General features: G+C 40.6%; 1 protein-coding gene across 2 annotated transcripts in view; it reads left to right on the forward strand.

Moving 5' to 3' along the window:
• The window catches only part of IQCA1 (IQ motif containing with AAA domain 1), a 160070-nt gene that overhangs the window by 114031 nt on the left and 24943 nt on the right, over positions 1-21096 (forward strand). For both annotated transcript variants that reach the window (XM_072121456.1, XM_072121455.1), the window contains exons 8-12: positions 3112-3249; positions 18373-18448; positions 18650-18756; positions 18900-18989; positions 20537-20604. In XM_072121456.1, coding sequence (XP_071977557.1) covers positions 3112-3249; positions 18373-18448; positions 18650-18756; positions 18900-18989; positions 20537-20604 — 479 coding nt within the window. The remainder of the gene's footprint in view (positions 1-3111; positions 3250-18372; positions 18449-18649; positions 18757-18899; positions 18990-20536; positions 20605-21096) is intronic.

The raw sequence follows: 21096 nt of genomic DNA on the forward strand, positions 1-21096 counted from the left end.
GATGTAGCCAGGAGCCCCTGAGGCTAATTTTTCTAAAAAATAAGTTATTAAAAGTACAAAGAAAAATGGATCCAGTTTCAGGAGGCACATGCCAGGACGTAATGCGCTTGGTTTATAAGCACGACATCCGTGCGGTAGATTTCCTAATGGATTTTTGAATAAACAAATATTCTTTTAAGGAAACACTTGGATGGATATTTCTTTTGGTCAACCCAACTACGTACCCTGACATCCTAAATGCTTAATAATTGTCTATTGTCCACACTTATGGGTAATGTTTAATTAAGTCACCAAGACAAGAGGAGGCACAGGTCAGGGATATAGGAGACGGATGCCTTTTACCTTATCCCAGCTGTCAGCTGTCACTTTGTATCTCTGAACAATAAAAGATTGAAAGTGAAGCCAGATGCAATGTAACATTTCCATCTCTGGCTACTGCAGTCATAGGTTTTTTTTTCGGTTTTATCCCTGTCACTAGATCTGTAGCCTGGTGGAATAGGATCCTAATCTCCCTTGTGTATGTTACTGCCCTGCTCCTGCCTAAGCTTTGTACTCTGGCTCCTGCCTTTGATCCCCGGAGCGATAATAAGTATTAAATGTTAGCACATGACACCGAATACCCCTGGAGAGCGGGGCCTTAGTCTGCCAGGCCTAGTCAAGGTCCTGCTACTATGTCAGGGTCTGCTCCCATAAAGCCTAAAGCTTTCACACACAATACAGATTCTTTCCAGATTTTGATATCTTTATTAAATAAAAATGTAAAGTCTCTGGCAGAGGCTGGATGTCCGCTCTTTAGGCCAATAGAAAAGGACTATCATGTTCCAAATAAGCCGTGTTAAACAGCATGTTAAAAGCAACCTGTCTGTGTCCTGCTGTCAATATAGTCTGTAATGACAGTCTGGAGGATCTGAAAGTAATAGTGGGCAGCAGACAAGAAGAGAATATGGCCCGAGCAGAAGTTCTGCCAAAGACTCGGCATTTGCAGCAGACACACATCTTGTGTCCAGATATCTGCAACCAGTGACTATCTCACCAAAATGCCAAAGATGAGATTGAAATGGAATCTTTAGGCACATAAATAATGCCGTAATGTCCTATAGTAAGAAACTGATATTAAAGACACATGTTTAACCCTTGAGTAAGTGTTCTATGAGTTAGAGCCTTTGACTTGAGTTAGGAGAGAATGGTAGGGAAAGATATGAAGCTGGATACATTTTGAAAGGGGTAGCCCTAAACTTATAATATATCACCTGTAAACAGGATACATTATCATACATTATTATCATAGGAGTATACATCATTATCAGCACTTAGTGCCAGCGTATAATAGTGCTCCGCCACCCAGCACTAGAAAGATGTATCAGGAGGCTCTTGTTTCCTGATAAAACCGCTGGGTAGCACTTATACACCAGTATGGACCTGGTATAGTATTGTGCCACAGCCTGTGCCTGAACATAGCCTGTGCAGGTTATAGGCAGTGCGCAGGTGCAGAAACGCCGCTTGGCGTGGAGGTGGCATAAGGGTTGGAAGAGGCGCATAGGAATAGGTTTTGCACCAGGAATTGTGCAAAAGAATTGCGCTTGATATACAGTTTTCATATGTTCAAGCCTTGATAAACGTGTCTACTGTTATAAATTTTTCTCTATGCTGATTAACAGGGTCGGCTTCAGGTTTCAGTAGGCCCCTGGGTGACAGAGGCTCAATGGGCCCCTTTTCTGTCAACTCACATAGCAGCATTAAAAATTCTGAAACTAAAACAGTCTCCTGTTCCCTAAAATATTCCTTAGTTTAACATGCCAAACACCCTCCTCATTGTTATTTTATATACAGCCCCCCTCACCTCCATGAATTCCTTATGTAAAGCCTTATGTGGGCCCCCCCAGCAGCTCTGGGCCTCGACACTTGCCTGAGTATGCCCAGTGCTGGCGCCGGCCCTGCTTATTTACAATGCGTTTTCAAGATGTATGGCAGCATGGTTCCTCTAAAGATTTAAGATTTAGGAGCTTATCTAGTACTTTGAGCCTGAAGTCTGTCTTGTCTGCATTTTCTGTGTAGATAACGTAAATTATTTGTTCCATGGTAGTCATAATTTCAGGTTAATGAGAGCCCTGGCTACAGTGTCCTACATTGGAAAATTGACATAACCCAGAAAACTATCTGACCCCTACTTTATCTCACTTACAGTTCTGAGATGAGCCACCATTTATATTCATATTAGTTTACATACTAAACTAGTAGAAATGTATCTTCCCCACAACAAAAGGTTAAGAGTGTTGAAATCTGAGGACAAGTTCCTCATATACGTAAAAAAGGAGGTTGGGTGCTCCCATTGCATTCAGTGGGTTTGATTTACACACATCTAACTGGCTTCAAAGGGTCTGCCAGCTGGTTGGTGGCTTTAAAAGTACTACTAGTCCTGTCCAATCTCTAACCTTTCCCAAAATACTTTTCTATTACATTTCTATAATTTCTACATTAAATCAATAGTTCACTGGAGGATATTCGGACATCCTGGTAGACTTCCTGATGCCTCCTAGTACTTTCCTTCTGCTTACTTACTACAAACATGATGCCATATCTAAAAAGTAACTGTTCTACAAACCAATGTTAGGGCGGCACGGTGGCTGAGTGAGTAGAACTTCTGCCTTACAGCGCTGGGGTCCTGGGTTCAAATCCCACCCAGGTCAACATCTGCAAGGAGTTTGTATGTTCCGTGTTTTCGTGGGTTTCCTCGGGTACTCCAGTTTCCTCCCACACTCCAAAACATACTGTTAGATTGTGAACCCCATGGACAGGGACCAATTTGACATGCTTTGTGCAGCGCTGCGTAATCTGTGTGCGCTATATAAATAAAGAATTATTATTATTATGTGCAGGCATATCAGTTGGACGAAGGTCTGAAAACTAGGGCCTCCACCAATCAGCTGTTTGTTAGAATACAATTACACTACTACTAAAGATAGGCCAAAAATATCAAAAGCCAATAAGAAAACATTTAATTGTGGTAGGGAAAGTTCCTTTAGGCGAGTGCTGACATGGATAAATACTGTATTGGACACGCTATACATGAAACATGACTGATGGTTTCTACATTTTCCTTATGCTGTACAGGTTGCTGCAGAGCTAGCAGCTAAAGAAGAAGCCAAAGATAAAAAGAAGAAAGAAAAGGGGAAAAAGGAAAAGGGGAAAAAGAAAGGAAAAAAGGAAAAGGATAAAGGCAAAGGGAAAAAGGGGAAAGGCAAGGAGGAGGTAAGAAAGCATCCCTGCTGGTTCCATATGAAGGAATGAAAAATCTCAAGAGCCCTTTAAGTCTGTCTCACATTTCATGAGTACAGCAGATATAAGAACACAGCATAAACTTGTAGTAAACTGTATCAATTACCAGCAAAAACAACATGTATTAGCAACAGAGAAACTTTACAAGCTCTCACAATGGTTACTACAATTACTGGTCAGAATCAGAAAGAAATACATAGAAAATGCCTCGAAAACACCAAATATATCATCCCGGAATAACTTTCTTAAGAACTCTTCCATTGGGCTCTATCTCCGTTTTATCAGTGTTTTCTCTGACCTTTAAGATGGCCAAATGCATTAATACCACCATGTGTTTACAGCGCTCAGAAATCTAACTTTTATTCAGATTTATTGAGAGTGACTTTGACGATAAGAATTAGAAAGAACATGGAAAACTTGATAACACGGCTTACGCAAAATCTGGATGGACTGACTATGTAGACGAGATTCCAAAAGTATCTGGCTTGGGGTTACATAGTTAAAGGGGAATTCCCATTTCAACAAATTAATGTTATTGTTTGTAATATAAAAAGTTATAAAACTTTCCAATATACTTTCTTTATAGATTCCTCACAGTTTTCTAGATCTCTCCTTGATGTGCTTCTATAGAAAGCTTCTATGTTTACGTTAAGTGGACAGAAATCTGTCCATGGTCACACAGGTGCACAGCTCCTTAGTATCAGAGAGTAATCAGAGATCACCTGTGTGACCATGGTCAGATTTCTGTCCACTGGAAGTAAAGATAGAAGCTTTCTATAGAAGGACAGCAAGCAGAGATCTAGAAAACGGTGAGGAATTGATACAGAAAGTATATTGGAAAATTGTATAACTTTTTATAATGCATACAATAACATTAATTTGCAGAAATGGGAACACCCCTTTAAGACTCATTCATGTGGCCATAAACATGTGCCTCTGCATACAAAACAATTGTGCATGTGTGATGAGATTGTATTTGTAATGTGGTGTAACTATGGCGCATGTTCTGTTAGATTTTTGGTTTACTGAGATAATCCCTTCCATATGCTGCCATGTGGTGTGAGCTCTTCTGTAGCTGTGACCAGGGGCATGGTGAAAGGATTCTGTCCATTTCACCACACGCACATATATAACTAACCATATGTGCATGTAGATGACTTGGAAAGTAGTACAGTCGTTCCATTGTTTTGAGCATTGAAGTTTGTAATGTGGATAAAATATTAGTTTTCTCTAGTTTAATGTCAATGAGCTGTTTAGTTAGTATTGGGCTGGGGAAGGGGGGGGGGAGGGGTTAGGGCCCACCAGTGTAGTTCATTCTGGGGGCCCACCTAGTGCTACATGTATATTAAATGAACATTTTTAGGCCATGCTGATACAATTCATTTGCATTTTTATTTTTAAATGCGTTGCAAACACATTATTATTAATCATAGTAAAAACAGATGTGTTTTGAGTTGATGGCCTGTCATCTGCCCTAACATTGTGTCTCCCTCATCTCCCCTAACATTGTGTCTCCCTCATCTCCCCTAACATTGTGTCTCCCTCATCTCCCCCTAACATTGTGACTCCTCATATTGTGGACACATCATATTGTGGCCCCCTCTAATCTCCCTCTCATACCATGACCCCCTTCTCATCTCCCCATCATATTTCTGCCTGCCTCATATTGTGGGTAGTATTTTAAGAGGGTGACAACGCGCTCTATGTGGAGACTTGGAGTAGGGCTTAACGTCACACTGTGAGGTGTGGCAGACTGTGTGGTAGGAAAGCTGCTGCGTCCTCTGGTACTCAGGGTGTGAAGCCTGGAAAGTTTAGGAGCAGTTTGTGTCTTTGAACCAGTATTTTGGTCGCGCTGCTTATGACAAAGATACAGGTAGTTGACAGTTATTACACGTATCAAAGTGAGTTTTTCAGTGGTTCAAAATTTATTACAACAATAATAATTCTTGGATATAAATATCTTGGGTTAAAATTATTTGTAAAATGTGGACTACGCGTTTCGGGGCGGGATTGGCCCCTTCTTCAGGTCCAGATGTTTCTGTAACGGGTAGAGATAGTAGTTTCACACAATCTTTCGGGGATTTTACAATGAAAATACACAGTATTGTTTAAACATAATGTATATACAATCTTGCTGGAAAAAACGGTAACAACCTTTTTTCAGTATACAAGTAGTGATCATAAAATGGTAGTGATCCCAAAACAGAATGTAACAAAATATATATATATAGAGTGGGTCAATAAAAATCATAAAATACATAAAATTCATAAGTGATACATAGAAAATTTTTTTTTTTATAAAATAGCAATAGAAAGCCAGACTTATTGAAGATGGTTATTAAATCATCAATACATAGTAGGTTATAAATTATAGATTATAGATTAAAAACTAAAGATTAAATTCTTTGGAGGTAAAATCCAAACGGTTGGACCAAAAAAATTTAGTAGTACTAACCTCTCTGTGCTAGGAGGATGTATGCAGACTTTTAGCTGATTGCTATAGGGGAGAGATGTTATATGTTATGGGCATCCGATAAAGGGGATATGTAGTGGTGAGGTATAAAATGTAAAAGAGACTAACCTCTTGCGCCGGAGTGTGATGGATAACATCTAAGCCCCAGAGGACCTATATTAAAGTGACCCCGTGAGACTGAAATGTAAGGAAGTCCGTCATGATTAAAGCGTCACCGTAATGTGGGAAGTAGAGGCTAATGAGGACTTACTCAGTATCTTGTCTGTTCCTGCCTGCAGCAGCTGGGTGAATGATCGCTGCTTGTGGTGCGAGCCGGCTTTAAATAGCGTTGGGGGGAGGGCGCATGCGCGATGTAATCAAAATGTACTGCGCGTGCGCCACAGTCCGGGACTTGTACGTGGAGAAGGGTAAAGAAGAGATTCGAGGAATGTTGCGAGGCGGAATGTCCAAAGGTATAGGTAAGAAGATGTAAGTATCGGAGAATTTGTTTCTGGGGGAAGGGGGGGGGGGGGGTTCAGGGGTCGGAGAGCGGAAGCCTATATTCAAGGAGAGGAGAGTTAGTTCAGTCGGCAATTCCAGCAATGCAGACCATTCTAGTAATGGTCAAGTGTAAGTATGCCTAGTACTTGTGACCTCTGAAGTGTATTTAATAAAGAATTATCAAATTTTTTCAATGGTTTCATTAAGACCAAATGGACTCATGGTGTTAAGTTTGAAGATCCAATAGTTCTCCCTCTTTATAAGTTGATTTTGTCTATTAGGGAAATGCTTTGGAATCTGTTCTATAATACTTGCTTTAACCTGGGAGAAGTCTTTGTTATGGTGGAACTTAAAATGTCTAGAGACGCTGTGTAGTAGGTACCCTGCTTTGGTCTTACTGCGATGTGTATTGATGCGCTCCCTAAAGGGTTGTATGGTGCGGCCAACATATTGGAGGGAGCATGGACATTCTAATAGATAAATGACATGATCAGAGGAACAGTTGACAAATGATTGTATTGAGAATGTCTCAGATGTCGTATGAGACGTAAAGGTTTGTGCCTTGTGTTGCATGATCATGCATGTCAGGCATCTCGGGCTATTGCACCTGAAAGAGCCTTTTACTGCTGGGAACAAGGTGTTGTGTTGGAGATTAGGGGTGGCATTCTTCGTAGTGGAACGCAACCTTGTCGGTGCCAAAAATGTTTTTAAAGTTGGAGCTCTTTTGAATGTGAGCATGGGGTTCTTGGCGAGAATCTTTGCCAAGTAAGGATCTTGCTGGAGTATTGGCCAGTGTTTGTTTAAAATTGATCTGATAGTCGTATGGTCGGATGAGTAAGTGGTGATGAAATTAAGGTGCCAGTTAGTTTCTGCCGTGGAGGTTTTTTCGGATGGAAGTAAGCAGTCGTCTTGAGTTAAGTTATTCGCCTTTTGATATGCGTCCTTAATGATGTTAAGGGGGTACCCTTTTTGTATAAACCGTTCCTTCAAGATCTCCGATTGTTCTATGTATGTTGGTACTGTGGCGCACGCGCAGTACATTTTGATTACATCGCGCATGCGCCCTCCCCCCAACGCTATTTAAAGCCGGCTCGCACCACAAGCAGCGATCATTCACCCAGCTGCTGCAGGCAGGAACAGACAAGATACTGAGTAAGTCCTCATTAGCCTCTACTTCCCACATTACGGTGACGCTTTACTCATGACGGACTTCCTTACATTTCAGTCTCACGGGGTCACTTTAATATAGGTCCTCTGGGGCTTAGATGTTATCCATCACACTCCGGCGCAAGAGGTTAGTCTCTTTTACATTTTATACCTCACCACTACATATCCCCTTTATCGGATGCCCATAACATATAACATCTCTCCCCTATAGCAATCAGCTAAAAGTCTGCATACATCCTCCTAGCACAGAGAGGTTAGTACTACTAAATTTTTTTGGTCCAACCGTTTGGATTTTACCTCCAAAGAATTTAATCTTTAGTTTTTAATCTATAATCTATAATTTATAACCTACTATGTATTGATGATTTAATAACCATCTTCAATAAGTCTGGCTTTCTATTGCTATTTTATAAAAAAAAAATTTTCTATGTATCACTTATGAATTTTATGTATTTTATGATTTTTATTGACCCACTCTATATATATATATATTTTGTTACATTCTGTTTTGGGATCACTACCATTTTATGATCACTACTTGTATACTGAAAAAAGGTTGTTACCGTTTTTTCCAGCAAGATTGTATATACATTATGTTTAAACAATACTGTGTATTTTCATTGTAAAATCCCCGAAAGATTGTGTGAAACTACTATCTCTACCCGTTACAGAAACATCTGGACCTGAAGAAGGGGCCAATCCCGCCCCGAAACGCGTAGTCCACATTTTACAAATAATTTTAACCCAAGATATTTATATCCAAGAATTATTATTGTTGTAATAAATTTTGAACCACTGAAAAACTCACTTTGATACGTGTAATAACTGTCAACTACCTGTATCTTTGTCATATTGTGGGTTCCCTCTTATTGTGCCGCTCCCCATTTCATCCCTCTTTAATGTGGCCCCCTCTCATCTCCCCCTATTACTGTGGCTTCTTCTCATTCCTCCCTCTAATTGTGGCTCCCTCATCTCCTACTCACATTGTAGCCCCTCATTTCCCCCTCCCTCTTGTGGCTCCCTGATCCCCTCTATTATATGATCCTCCTCATATTGTGGCCCCATCACTCTTATTGTGAGCCCCCTCATCTCACCCCTCTTATTGATGGTCCCCTCTCATCTTGCCCCTCTTATTGTGACCCCCTCTCATCTCCCCCATTACAGTGGCCCCTTCTCATTTTCCCCCTCCAATTGTGACCCCTTTAATCTCCCACTTTTATTGTGGCCCCACTATTATGGCTCTATTATTGTGGGTCCCATCTCATTTTGTCCCTCTTATCATGGATCCCTTCTCATCTCCCCCTATTACTGTGGTCCCCTCTTATCTTCCACTTTTATTGTGGTCCTTCCTCATCTCACCCCTCTTATTGAGGTTCCCCTCTCATATATTGTGGCCCCTTTCATCTTCCCTCTAGCTGTCCCCCACTGTGATCTCCTCTCCTATTATTTCAGGACACTCTCATCTCCGCCCTCCTTGTGTGGGCCCTCTAACCTCCCTTTTTTCATGTGGGCCCCCTCATCTAAACCTCATTTTTGGACCACACCCATCTCCCTTCTCTCATTGTGGCCACCTCTCCTCTTTGCAGTGTAATTAAAAATATAATAGATACCAGATAACACAGATGGCAATGACATCATTATATCTCTCCTGCTGGCCTGCTGTACACAATGGAGAGACATGATGATGTGAGAAGCTCTTCGCAAAATCATTGATTTTAACTCTATCTGTGTCCAGAAGATGCAGATAAAGTTGACGACCCGGATGGAATAAGCAAGGGGTGGAGTCAGTGGTGATGGGGAGGGGACAATTGTGATTGGGGGTGAAGTCAGTGGGTGTTGGGGCCCACCAATGGTCTCACTGTTATAACTGTGGGTCAGTCCAACCCTGTGTACCATGGTATTTTGTGCTTGGAGTGCTGCCCAGCTTCACCCCCAATTTCACACATTTCTCTGCAATGTGCAGTACATCTCTGTGTCTCGCATATCTTTCTCACTGTTATTTGCATTCCACATATAAATAATACACTTGGTGACAGTGTCCTGGTGACACCACAAACCAGCATCACACTCTTTCTATCCAGCCTCTATATGCGGCTTTTGATAAAAATCTTAAGTGTGCGCCATTTTGGTGGGCTTCTGCTCATGAATATGTCACAATACGCCTGGGGAAAATGTAGAGCATAGATTAGAGTGCAGGCGCCCAAACTCCAACCAGACTGCGTATATGTGAGATTCTGATTACAAGCATCAGGGAGACATAGGGTGAAGAGGACAACACTGGGTGGCATAACTACAGTCCACCACCCACAGTCCACCAGACACTTCCAGCACAATCTATATGGTCATATGGATCATTATATATGGATGGTGTATCTGTATCTGATGGTGTACGCAGTACATAGTTCATGGCTTACACCAACAGGACTAAGGTATTTCATCAGTGAAGGAGCTTATGTCAGTAGATCATTAATACGAGGACTTTGTGACCATTGATAAACCCGCTAGAAGGCACATTTAACCAAACTGTGGCACCTCTGACAGGAATGCTAGAAAGGCTTTAACCCCTTAAGGACGGAGGGTTTTCCGGCTCATTTCTCGCTCTCCAACTTCAAAAATCCATAACTTTTTCATTTTTACGTGTACAGACCTGTGTGAGGGCTTATTTTGTGCGTAACAAATTTTACTTTCCCGTAATGTTATTTATTTTAACATGCCGTGTACTGCGAAGCTGAAAAAAAATTCCAAATGTGGAAAAATTGAAAAAAAACCGCACGTGCGTCACGTTCTTGTGGGCTCAGTTTTTACGACTTTCACTCTTCGCTCCAAATAACACGCCTACTTTATTCTTTGGTTCGGTGCGATCGCGGTGATACCAAATTTATATAGGTTTTATTGTGTTTTAATACATTTTCAAAAATTAAACGAATGTGTACAAAAAAGAAAAAAAATTTTTTGCCATCTTCTGACGCTAATAACTTTTTCATACTTTGGCGCACGGAAATGTGTGAGGGGTCATTTTTTGCGAAATGAGGCGACGTTTTCATTGCTACCATTTTGAGGTCTGTGCGACATTTTGATCATTTTTTATTTCATTTTTTATGTTATGTAAAAAGGTGTAAAAGTCGCATTTCGGACATTTGGGCGCCATTTCCCGCCTCGGAGGTCACCGCCGGCCGTAACCGTTTTTATATTTTGATAGATCGGGCATTTTGGGACGCGGCGATACCTAATATGTCTGTGATTTTTACTGTTTGTTATGTTTTATATCCGTTCTAGGGAAAGGGGGGTGATTTGAACTTTTAATATTTTATTAATTTTTTTTATTTTTTAAACTTTTTTTTTTCTTTTTTTTTTCACTATTTTTTAGACCATCTAGGGTACAATAACCCTAGATGATCAGATCGCTCCTACCATATACTGCAATACTACAGTATTGCAATATATGGCGTTTTTGCAGGTCTTACATTACAATGAGCCACTGGCTCATTGTAACGAACCTGCATAAACCATGTAGCCTCGTGTCAAGAGAAGACCCGAGGCTACCATGGTAACCGATCGCCGCCCCCCGATGACGTTCGGGGGCGTGGCGATCGAAAAAAAGATGGCGGCGCCCGCGCGCCGCCGTCTTTTAAACGCCGCCCGCGACTTTGCGGGCGGCGTTTAGAGGGTTAATAGCCGCGATCGGTGCAAGCACCGACCGCGGTTATTAGCGGTGGGGGTTTTGTGCAAAATGCAAAAACCCCCACCTCTGTATGAAGAGGACTCAGCCCGTGAGCCCTCTTCATACTTCCCTTATACCTCTGCGCCGTAGAGCTACGGCGCAGAGCGTTAAGGGGTTAAAGGAAATCTACAATTTTTTAAAAGTAAAAAACATCTACGGATACTTACCTACGCTCCTCTTCATCTTGATCCCAAGGCTTGTCTTCCCTAAGCTTGACACACCGGGATCACCTAGAACAGTGATGGCGAACCTATGGCACTGGTGCCAGAGGCGGCACTCAGAGCCCTTTCTATGGGCACCCGGGCCATCGCCCCAGCACACCAGACAGGACTCAAAGAATCTTCCTGCAGTTCCAAACAACTTAAAAGATGCTGTTTTCAGTCATATTTTGATACTTACTTCGCTACTTTGGACTGTAGAAAGAGGGAGAATGAGTAGACAGGGCCGAATTATCTTTGGAGGACCTCCTGCTGGCCCCACGATTTTATCTGTGTACAGAGGGACACTGGAAAGAAGCTACAATTATGCATTTTCCATCTTTCTACTGTGTTGCTGTCCTCAGGAGGCCAACATGATTGAAAGTTGTTGAACAGGGAGCAATAAGTTACGGCTTTAATTTTTAGTTGGCACCTCGCGATAAATAAGGGGGGTTTGAGTTTGCAGTTTGGGCACTCGGCCGCTAAAAGGTTCGCCATCACTGACCTAGAACATTGACAAGACATCCGGCGCTCCTGGCTGCTAATTATGCATGCCCTATCCACCTGAATTCATTCCTCCTGCACGACAGATGCCTCTATCTCCCGTGTTGGAGAGGGAGGTGACATCACAAAGGGGGCGCACACAATTAGCTGCCTGGAGAAGCGGACATCTCATCCCTACGCTCCTTGCTATTTTTTATAACTCTTTTTTTTTTAGCTTCCCGATGTGTCAAGCCTAGAGAAGACAAGCACCAGGATCAAGATGAAGAGGGGTGTAGGTAAGTATGTGTAGATGTTTTTTACTTTTTTAAAATGGTAGATTATTTTTCTCAGCTAAACCTTTGGATAATCTTTGGTTAGCCTTGCTTTTCAAAAGCTGGCGTTTCTTCACAAAAAGGCAATATCTCAATAAAGTTGTTGGGCACTTTTTGGAAACTTTAAGGTAAACTTTAGGATAAGTAAAATCCTAATTGAGCCACACATTATACTTACCCTGATAAAGTGTCCTGTTTTGTAACAGGGTGCCATTGGTCATATGACCTCTGGCCAGCAGGACTTCAGACTTTCAGTAATGTCTCATGTCCTGCTGGCTTCCAGCAGAAGGAGGAAGCGAAGCCGTTGCTACTGTCTGCATTCCCCCTCCATCATAACCACTCCCACATCGGTTGATGGAATGGCGCTCAGATGTATCCCTGTTAAAGTTTCCTATAACTCCTCCTTTAAGGGTACGAGCAGCCCAAATCACCTCCTTCAGAAGAGCACGAGAGAGAAACAGGCAGAAGATCAGCCCAATAACAATTCCAGGGATTATTTTAGAAACACAACAGTGGATTCGGGGATTATCTTCCCAACCCTGGAGGGTTCTGTGTACATAAAAATACTAGTTATTTATATATAGGAAGACTAGGCCTTCAAACTAAAGCTTGACACCGGGTGAAGGTCAGCCTAGCTACTAATCTGGTCTATATTCAGTTCTAGAACTGAAACTCAAAAAAATGATGAAGCAAAACTGAAATACTGACTTGTTATGAGTAATTTCCCCATAGATTTTAATTCAAGGTCTCAGCAGAAAGTGTATGAACTCAATAAATTGAATTTAGAGAGTCCCATTATCATCCCCATTTCCCAAACTAATTTTGACATAGCCTTTTAACAATGGTAAGGCTTATACGTAAATGGATTAGGTGGTCCACACGCAACTTCCTATGTTTCCCCGAGAAGGATGCAGTGAGGGCAACTATTTTAGAAACACGGCCATAGGGGACAACGTCATTACATTAGACTATCAAAATGTATTAACAAGTAACAAAAGTGTAATCTAGTCCATATGTTATGTGTCAGAAACATTGTATTACTTCCATTAAATCCTAACTCCTTGTGGCATTAGTGTTTAGTGTGGAAAAAATTGAATTCATGATCTAGTGCAGAATAGCAGTATAAAAATATATTCTTCACTCCTGAATTGTTACATAAGGATATAGCTAATGTATGCACATTGTATGTTCACACTTGCACTTATGTTACCACTAATGATGACTAACCATTAATTATGAACATTCAATTGTCACAGGGACCAAAAAAATACTTTGGGCCACATTTACTAATAGTCAGGCAAACTGCACGTAGTGGAGCACAGTCTTCATGAATCTGGCACACCCTGCTGGCGACCAAGGTGTGTGCCAAATTTTGCTAAACTGGTGCTACCATGCCGCAACAAGTCCACCCTGCTTGTTGCTAGGCTTGTGTTGGCTTACGTCATTGTCTGCGGTGATTCATTGGGTCCGCTACACCTGGTGCCTGACACAGGTTACAGTAGGACCCTGGGTGACAGAGCCTCATGGGCCCCTTTGCAGTGAACTCATGTGGTGGCATTCAATAGTCATAAACTAAAACAGTCTCTTGTCCTAAAATATTCCCTAATTTATCATAGCAAACAGCCCCCTCATTGTTATTTCATATACCACTCTCTCATGGTTATTTTATATAAAGTCTTATGGATTCATTAGATACAGCCCCCCTCAACCCCATTCCTTATGTACAGCCTTGTGTGAAGCCCCCTAGCAGCCCTGGGCCCTGGCACTTGCCTAGGTATGCCCAGTGCTGGTGCCGGCCCTGAATGTGGCCCTTTGTCTGGAGTTACACTTACAGAACCTATCTTGTACATAACATAACACCAGCATACCCTAAACCGTCTGTGGCAGAAATCATTCAAAGCCAAAATTCACCAACATATTTATGGTAGAAAGCAGCAATGCAAATACCCTCCAATGATCTGTGGGTTTATTCTCAACACAACGCGTAAGCATTTCTTCCTAGATTTTCATCATCCCATAAAAAAATCCTGTTAAACTTTTGGGGGTCCTCACCTGCTCCATGGACCGTCTCCTTTGTACAAATAATCTTAAAAAATATTTTTCTATATAAATTTACATGTATTTATTCAAAACAAAAGAAAATACCACATGTTTACCTTTCCACTATAGATCCCAGTCCATAATTTATTCTAATCATAGTCGGAACGGCTGGGGATACCTGCTGTCTATGTTTTTGCATTGTGTATTTAACTTTTTGTAACATAAAAAGGGCTAAGTTAATAATTAAGATGCTATATCATAGCAAAATTCTTAAGATATGAATTTTACATTTACTTTATTATTAAAAGATAATATTTCGCTGAATCTTTGGTTCGTGATATGTTAGAGAGCGTTCAAGCAAAAGTGACACTTGGCTCGACGTGGAAGGAAACATTTGTGTTTTGTTGAATGACACACACTGGCATCAGAGGGATTGTTGGCTCAGGGGAGTTTAGGGGATAGCCGCCAAAGTTCCAAGAAACCAAGTGGGCCCTACAGGTCAGAGAGGAAAGATGTGGTTACAATTTGATGGCAATCTCTGAAAATATGCATTCAATCAGTGTGTAACTGTAGTCCTCCCCTCATCCACCCTTTCCCCCGGCCCCAGGAATAACAAGAAATCGGCTCCATACATCCTTCTTGAAGGACAGGAATTATTAAAGGATTAATATTGAGACTTTGTTGCAACAAATCTTTCTTGACATGCAATCGTGTTTTATAACAGTGGTATTTAATATTAAACAAATTGGAAGCTGGTCCCTTGCCCAATTTCCATAAAACTTCCCTATAGTACTTTGTAGTAGCTTAGAGTTGACTCTGCTATGTGACAGCTTATTTTTCAAGCTTTGATAGGGAAATACATCAGGCTGCAATATTAACCCACACTATTTTTTTTTTCCTAAAAATATACATTATACCATATGTTATAACTGTTTTCTGATGGAAATTATGGGTGAACTTACATTGCAAGCTCCTACAATCTTGTTAGTGTAATGGTACCGACACGGGAGTTACAACCAAGAAAAAGTTAAGGGAAGACACTAAGGCTAAACCCACCCAAGTGTCCCTCCTTACTTGGCAATCCTACCATAGATGGTAGGTGACACCTGGGCAACTAACTCTACCTGTGCCAAAGTGAAACACAGAGACAAAAACAAAACACAGGAAAAATGTACCAATATGGGTGAAAAGAAGGAGAACAATTCACAACAGGTAAAAGAAACAAACAGAAGTTGAGGATGCGAACAAACATCAGAAAAGAAAATGAAGCAATACAAAATATCCCAGTATAGCAAACACAATAAAGTACTAATATACAGCCCATAAAACAGATCAGCAGGGGAGGAAAGTGAATGGAGAAAGCACCTGTCCATTACAACTAGTTTAAACAACTTTCAAGGGGCAGGCATTCCAATCACTCCTGGACCAGGTCTCAGACATCCTACAAGAAATGAACTTGCCCTCTTCCTAGTGCTTACTATAAGTCTTCTCTGATAGCATATACTATATTGCTTTATTTAGTTTTTTCTTATCTTTGTTCACCTTGGCTCAGGAAGGGATTGTCACCCAGTTGTTGACCAACATCTGAGGTAGGATCAGCAAGTAGGTAAGGACAGTTTGGTGGCTTTACCATTATGGGTCACCATCTTTCCGTACTTTTTTCACTTGGTTGTATGTGCCCTATCACCAGGATTACATTTCTTTTAAATGACAAGATGGCTTGTAAGCAATAAAGGCAAATCTGGGAAGCTTTCCCTTTAAAGTATAAAGGATTTATTGATTTGTGAAAAGTGAGTTGCTATAGAAATAATGAGTAATAAAAATAAATGTAGAACATGATGTGGATGTCATGACTACGGCTTTATAAAACAAAAGGCATGAAAATGCCTGAATGTATGAAATAATGCAATCTATTATTCATCATCATTTATTATTGTAAAAATTATTCTATGAATGATGTATTAAATTCAGACAAAAACTGCTTCACTTATGGCAAGTTTACTGGGAAGATAATATAAGCTATTTTTTTTAGAAGCACAGATTATTAACCCTTAGTCAATGAGATAATTCCCTGCAGATATGGATAATTGAAAACTCCACACTGCCACACTAAAATAAGCAATTCTCTAATTAAATGTATGCAGCACTGCACATGAACCATATATCTATATGATCACACATAGTATCTAATTTTCCAATCATCCGTGCTTTCTAAGGATGAACTTATGAACCCTTATTACTTTTCACTTATTGACTTGAGAGATCAAGACTTGTCACCCCATCAGGCGTGTTTTTCTGTATTATATCAGTAATATGCAGGAAAATAAGGATAATGTTTTGTGTTTAGCCAATGTTAAACATATGACTGTTATATGACACTATAGGAAAAACATTCACAATAAGCCTTCTTAGTGATCCAATGACTGCATACAATTCCCGTCTGACACATTCAAGTTACATTTTACCCCATCTGCTCCATTCATTGTACAATATCTATGAACAGATTTAAAACTGTGCAAACAAGCTCCTTTGGAAACATTCAATTAAAGGGAATTTCTAGTTTAGAAAATCCATTAAGGAATTTGGTTTTCCCTGTTTAGGCTCCTCTTTAACATTACACTGACAGCCAATGTATTCCAATTAAAGTTGTGTAATACCTAATCCTTTAACAACATGTAATAAATAAATAGCGCAGATGATAAAAATAAGATTTATAATATAGAATATTAAAGGAAACCTACCAACACGGATCTACCTATTAAGGTAGATCGGGTGGTGGGTGCCTCTATTGTACGTGAGGAGAGCCCTTTAAAGGGCTAATCCTCACGTCCCCTGTATCTTTTTTGTAACTTTTATTGCCCTAATATGCTAATTTTCTAAAGAGGCTACAGGTGAGTGGAGTAGCTGGAGCTGAGGCTGCACGGTTCTGCTACTCCACGCTCCAGTAGCCTCTTTGATCCTCCTACTGGCATATCTTCTGCGCTCAGCTATGAGGAGCTGCGTCCCCTCATCCGTGAAGCCTGCCGTCTGCGCATGTGCAGTAGCTCTGGCTTCCAAGCTATGACCGTGCAGCCGCGGGCCTGCTGTTCCTCGCATGCGGCTTTGTGGACGAGGGCACACAGCTCCTTGTAGTTGCGCGCTGAAGATAATGCGGTAGGAGGATCAAAGAGGCTACTTTGCCGTGGAGTAGCCACACCGTGTAGTCTCAGCTTCGGCTACTCCACACACCAGTAGCCTCTTTAGATAATTAGCATATTAGGGCAATCAAAGTGACAAACAGATACTGTATGCCGTTGCGCGCCTTTTGCCGTCTAAGTGGTCATATATCTGGCTGCAAACTTTTCAGTATGAAAGGGGCCGTAGGCTGTAACAACCCCTTCCTCCTATATCATTCATACCTCTTTCTGTCCTGCAGCTTAGCAGGAGCTGTGTGCAGGAGATGTCAGAGGAAAAGTACAGGACAAGAGAACAGAGAAGGAAGGGGGTGTTGCATCCTGACTTAGTTCAGCTCAGGAACACTCAGTGGACTCAATTTACAAAATTACAATGCATGGGGGGGGGGGGTAATTTTATAAATCACAGGAGCCGCTCACTCATTTCAATATCATCATGCATCCCCTTTGGTTTGGGGGGGGGGGGGGGCGATGTGCCTGTTAGGTTCACTTTAATTGTGTAGTACAGGTAACTTGAGCACTTGCTCCTGGGTCCCCATTACTTATAGCTGGGGGTTAAGCAGCATTAGCCTGTTATCAGCTAATTCTCAAGGAACTCCTACAAAAATTAAAGGCTTGCAAAGAAAAGTTCAGGAGAACTTCTTCGATGATTTATCCTCCCTCTTTGAGAACAGCATATAATGTGACGAGGCAGACACGGAGTATCCCCACATTACCAATTATTGAAGCAAAAAGCAGGTGATGATTGTAATGGGTGAGGATTTTTGAGAGGTGCTACTCCTTCTATCTTTTTTTTTACTCCACACCTGCTTTGGACACCAAAAACTGCATCACAAAAACTGAAAAAATTGTCTACGACACACTAATGACTATATATCGCAAAACTTAGCTTTTCTCTTATTTTCTCTTCCCTGATGGGACAGTATAACGCATACATGGATTTATCTATGGACATAGGTAACCAATAAAATGAAAAAGGAATAAATATATGTAATTGATGTAATGGTAAATCTATTCTAAACCCTTATAGGAGGAAGAACCAGGATGGAAAATGAATCCAAGCCAATTTCTGCCTGACTTATCGTCAGCAAACCAGACTTATGAAGGTGAGGTCATTTATGAAAAGTGAGTATTACAAAATTTAGAACACGTGCAGGTCTCCATTCTAATGTATTTTTTGGGACTGATCCACACAATAATGGAGGGAAGGGCTTTGCACATCTAAATGCAGCTTAAAGACATAAAGGAACAAACTGTGGTGGTTCTTTGCATTGTTCTTCATTTTACAATGTCTGTTTCACTTGCAGGTGTTTGGAGAAATCGGAACGAGTCTTGGAATCTACATCAGACACACGATTCTGAACTGATCAAAGAAGATAAGAGGAAGGAAGTGGAAGAGGAGATTAGGATACAGGTTTGGTTAAAATTCTAAACTTGTCCATCTTAACTCTTTATGATGTCAACAAAGGTTGTTGATCACAACATGAGCCCAAAAGAAGTTAAAAAAAGGGGAATGATAAAATAAATGACATCTAATTTTTTTATATTCCTACTAAGGTGGATGAGCTGATGAGACAAGAACTCCAAAACCTGAAACTGGCCGTAGACAGGGATAAAAATAAGAAGAAAGGAAAGAAAGGTGGGAAGGTAAGTAAGAGGATTATGGCTACTGTAGTTCCCAGCCATGGCAGACATGTAAATCTTTAGCTTAATACCATTCCATAGAGCATTAAAGAGATTAAACAGAGATTATATTTACCTGGGATAAACAAATCCACATTGCCATGGGGACTAAAGATTTTACATAGTACTTGTCTTCCTTTTGCTCTTAATCTTTTGGAGATGGACTAAACATAACGGATCATATGACCCTAAATGCTGAGAATTACTAGAATGAAGAATTTTTGTGCATGCTATATTAATATAGGACCGATTATTGGGTCTGGAATCCAATAAGAATACCTAAATATGAAAATTGAAAGAGAAACTAAACCCTTGAAGCTTTGCTTTAAATAATTAGAAATGAACAGATCAGGTGATAATAATAAACTTTGCAATTTACAGAAATCGGCTTCTCTGTGTCATTTTTCTGCTTTCTCCTGTAGTGAGCAGTGTCTCTTAAAGTGAGAGTTTCCCCCACCTCAAGTTGATAAGGAAAATAAGGATTAACTCTTTCCATACCTAGAGAATATTTCCTTTGGTGATTCATCTATCTGAGGTCACTAGACTATCCAGAGAATGTCTGTAGAAAGTCAGAGAAAGTCAGTGGAAACATTATCAGGTTCTGATCTGATCAGAGATGGAGCTGATTCACACAAACTGCTTGAATAAGGAAGAAAGGCAGGGGAGAAAGAAAGTCACAGCACCAGATTTCTCTATCAAAGTTTACCATTATGATCAGCACTATTCATTTACAAAGTTAGGGTCATTTTCAAACACATACACAGTCAATTCAGCTAAATGTGCATGCCTAAGATCGTGCGCCCAATATCGTGCATGTCGCTTCCCTGTTCAGGTTCGCCGGAGTTCACCATCTTTTTACTGGTGCATGTAACACAATTGTGACACAATTTGAAAGTTAAATCTCATGCTCAGTCAGAATCAGTCAGATCACCCGACGGCACGTCCCCTAAATTGTGTTGCATGGAAGCCGGCGCAGCTGCGCCAAAAAAAAGAATTGCGTGCACCAAAATCCCAGCACAGATACCTGTTTGATACCTGTTCAAGCCGAGTAATCCGTGAAAAAGGTGCACAGTCCGACGAAAGTGATCAGTGCGACCCTTAGTAAATGAGCCCCATAGTGTCAGCATCAGGGAACTGCAGATTAGCTCTTATTCACTCAAATAGTATGTGAGCTGCAGTTCCCCTGGGTTGCTCAATAAAGAGGTCAATGCCTTCTGGCTCAGTTCTGGAGGGGTCGAGCGAAACCAACAGACTTTGGCGGTTGTTTTAATATTAATTCCACATTAAAACCATCTGTAGCCAACCCTATAGACAGTATGTAATGTCTGCTCCACTTGTTATCATGTACTGTATGGTATAATAATAATATAATAATAATCTTTATTTATATAGCGCCATCAAATTCCGTAGCGCTTTACAAATCATAAAGATTATTATTATATTATTATTATACCATACAGTACATGGTATATATACGAATGTCTAAACTTCTTAAATGTATCTAACTTTAGAAAAAGAAGAAAGGTAAGAAAAGTGGAAAGAGAAAGAAAAAGAAGGAAAAGGACTTAACGCCAGACAGGTATGCTGAGAAGTATCAATAAGAGTCTTACAAAAAAATTGCACTTCATGGTGACAGAATTTAATTTTCCATGTGGGAAAAAAATTCTAAATGCAGTGAAATTGGTGAAAAAACGGATTTGTGTCATTTTCTCGTGAGCTTGCTTTTTACGGCCCCAAATGACACGTGTCCTTTATTCTTTGAGTCTGTATGATCACAGGAATACTAAATTCATATAGGTTTTAATACTTTTTAAAAAATTAAAACTAGAGATGAGCGAGTATACTCGTCCGAGCTTGATAAGGTACTCGAAACGGCTCGTTGCTCGGACGAGTATTTCCCCTGCTCGAGATCGAGCATTTAATTAAAAAAACACAGTGAAGAACAGTGAAGAATAGAATAAAAACAGTGAACACAGTGACCACAGGATCATTTAAGTGAAAAACACAGTGAAAAACACAGTGAAGAATAGATTACAGATGTTCGGCACATCTGCTTACTTGTCGGAAGATA

Source organism: Engystomops pustulosus, chromosome 8 (genome assembly GCF_040894005.1).
Source record: "Engystomops pustulosus chromosome 8, aEngPut4.maternal, whole genome shotgun sequence".
NCBI lineage: Eukaryota > Metazoa > Chordata > Amphibia > Anura > Leptodactylidae > Engystomops > Engystomops pustulosus.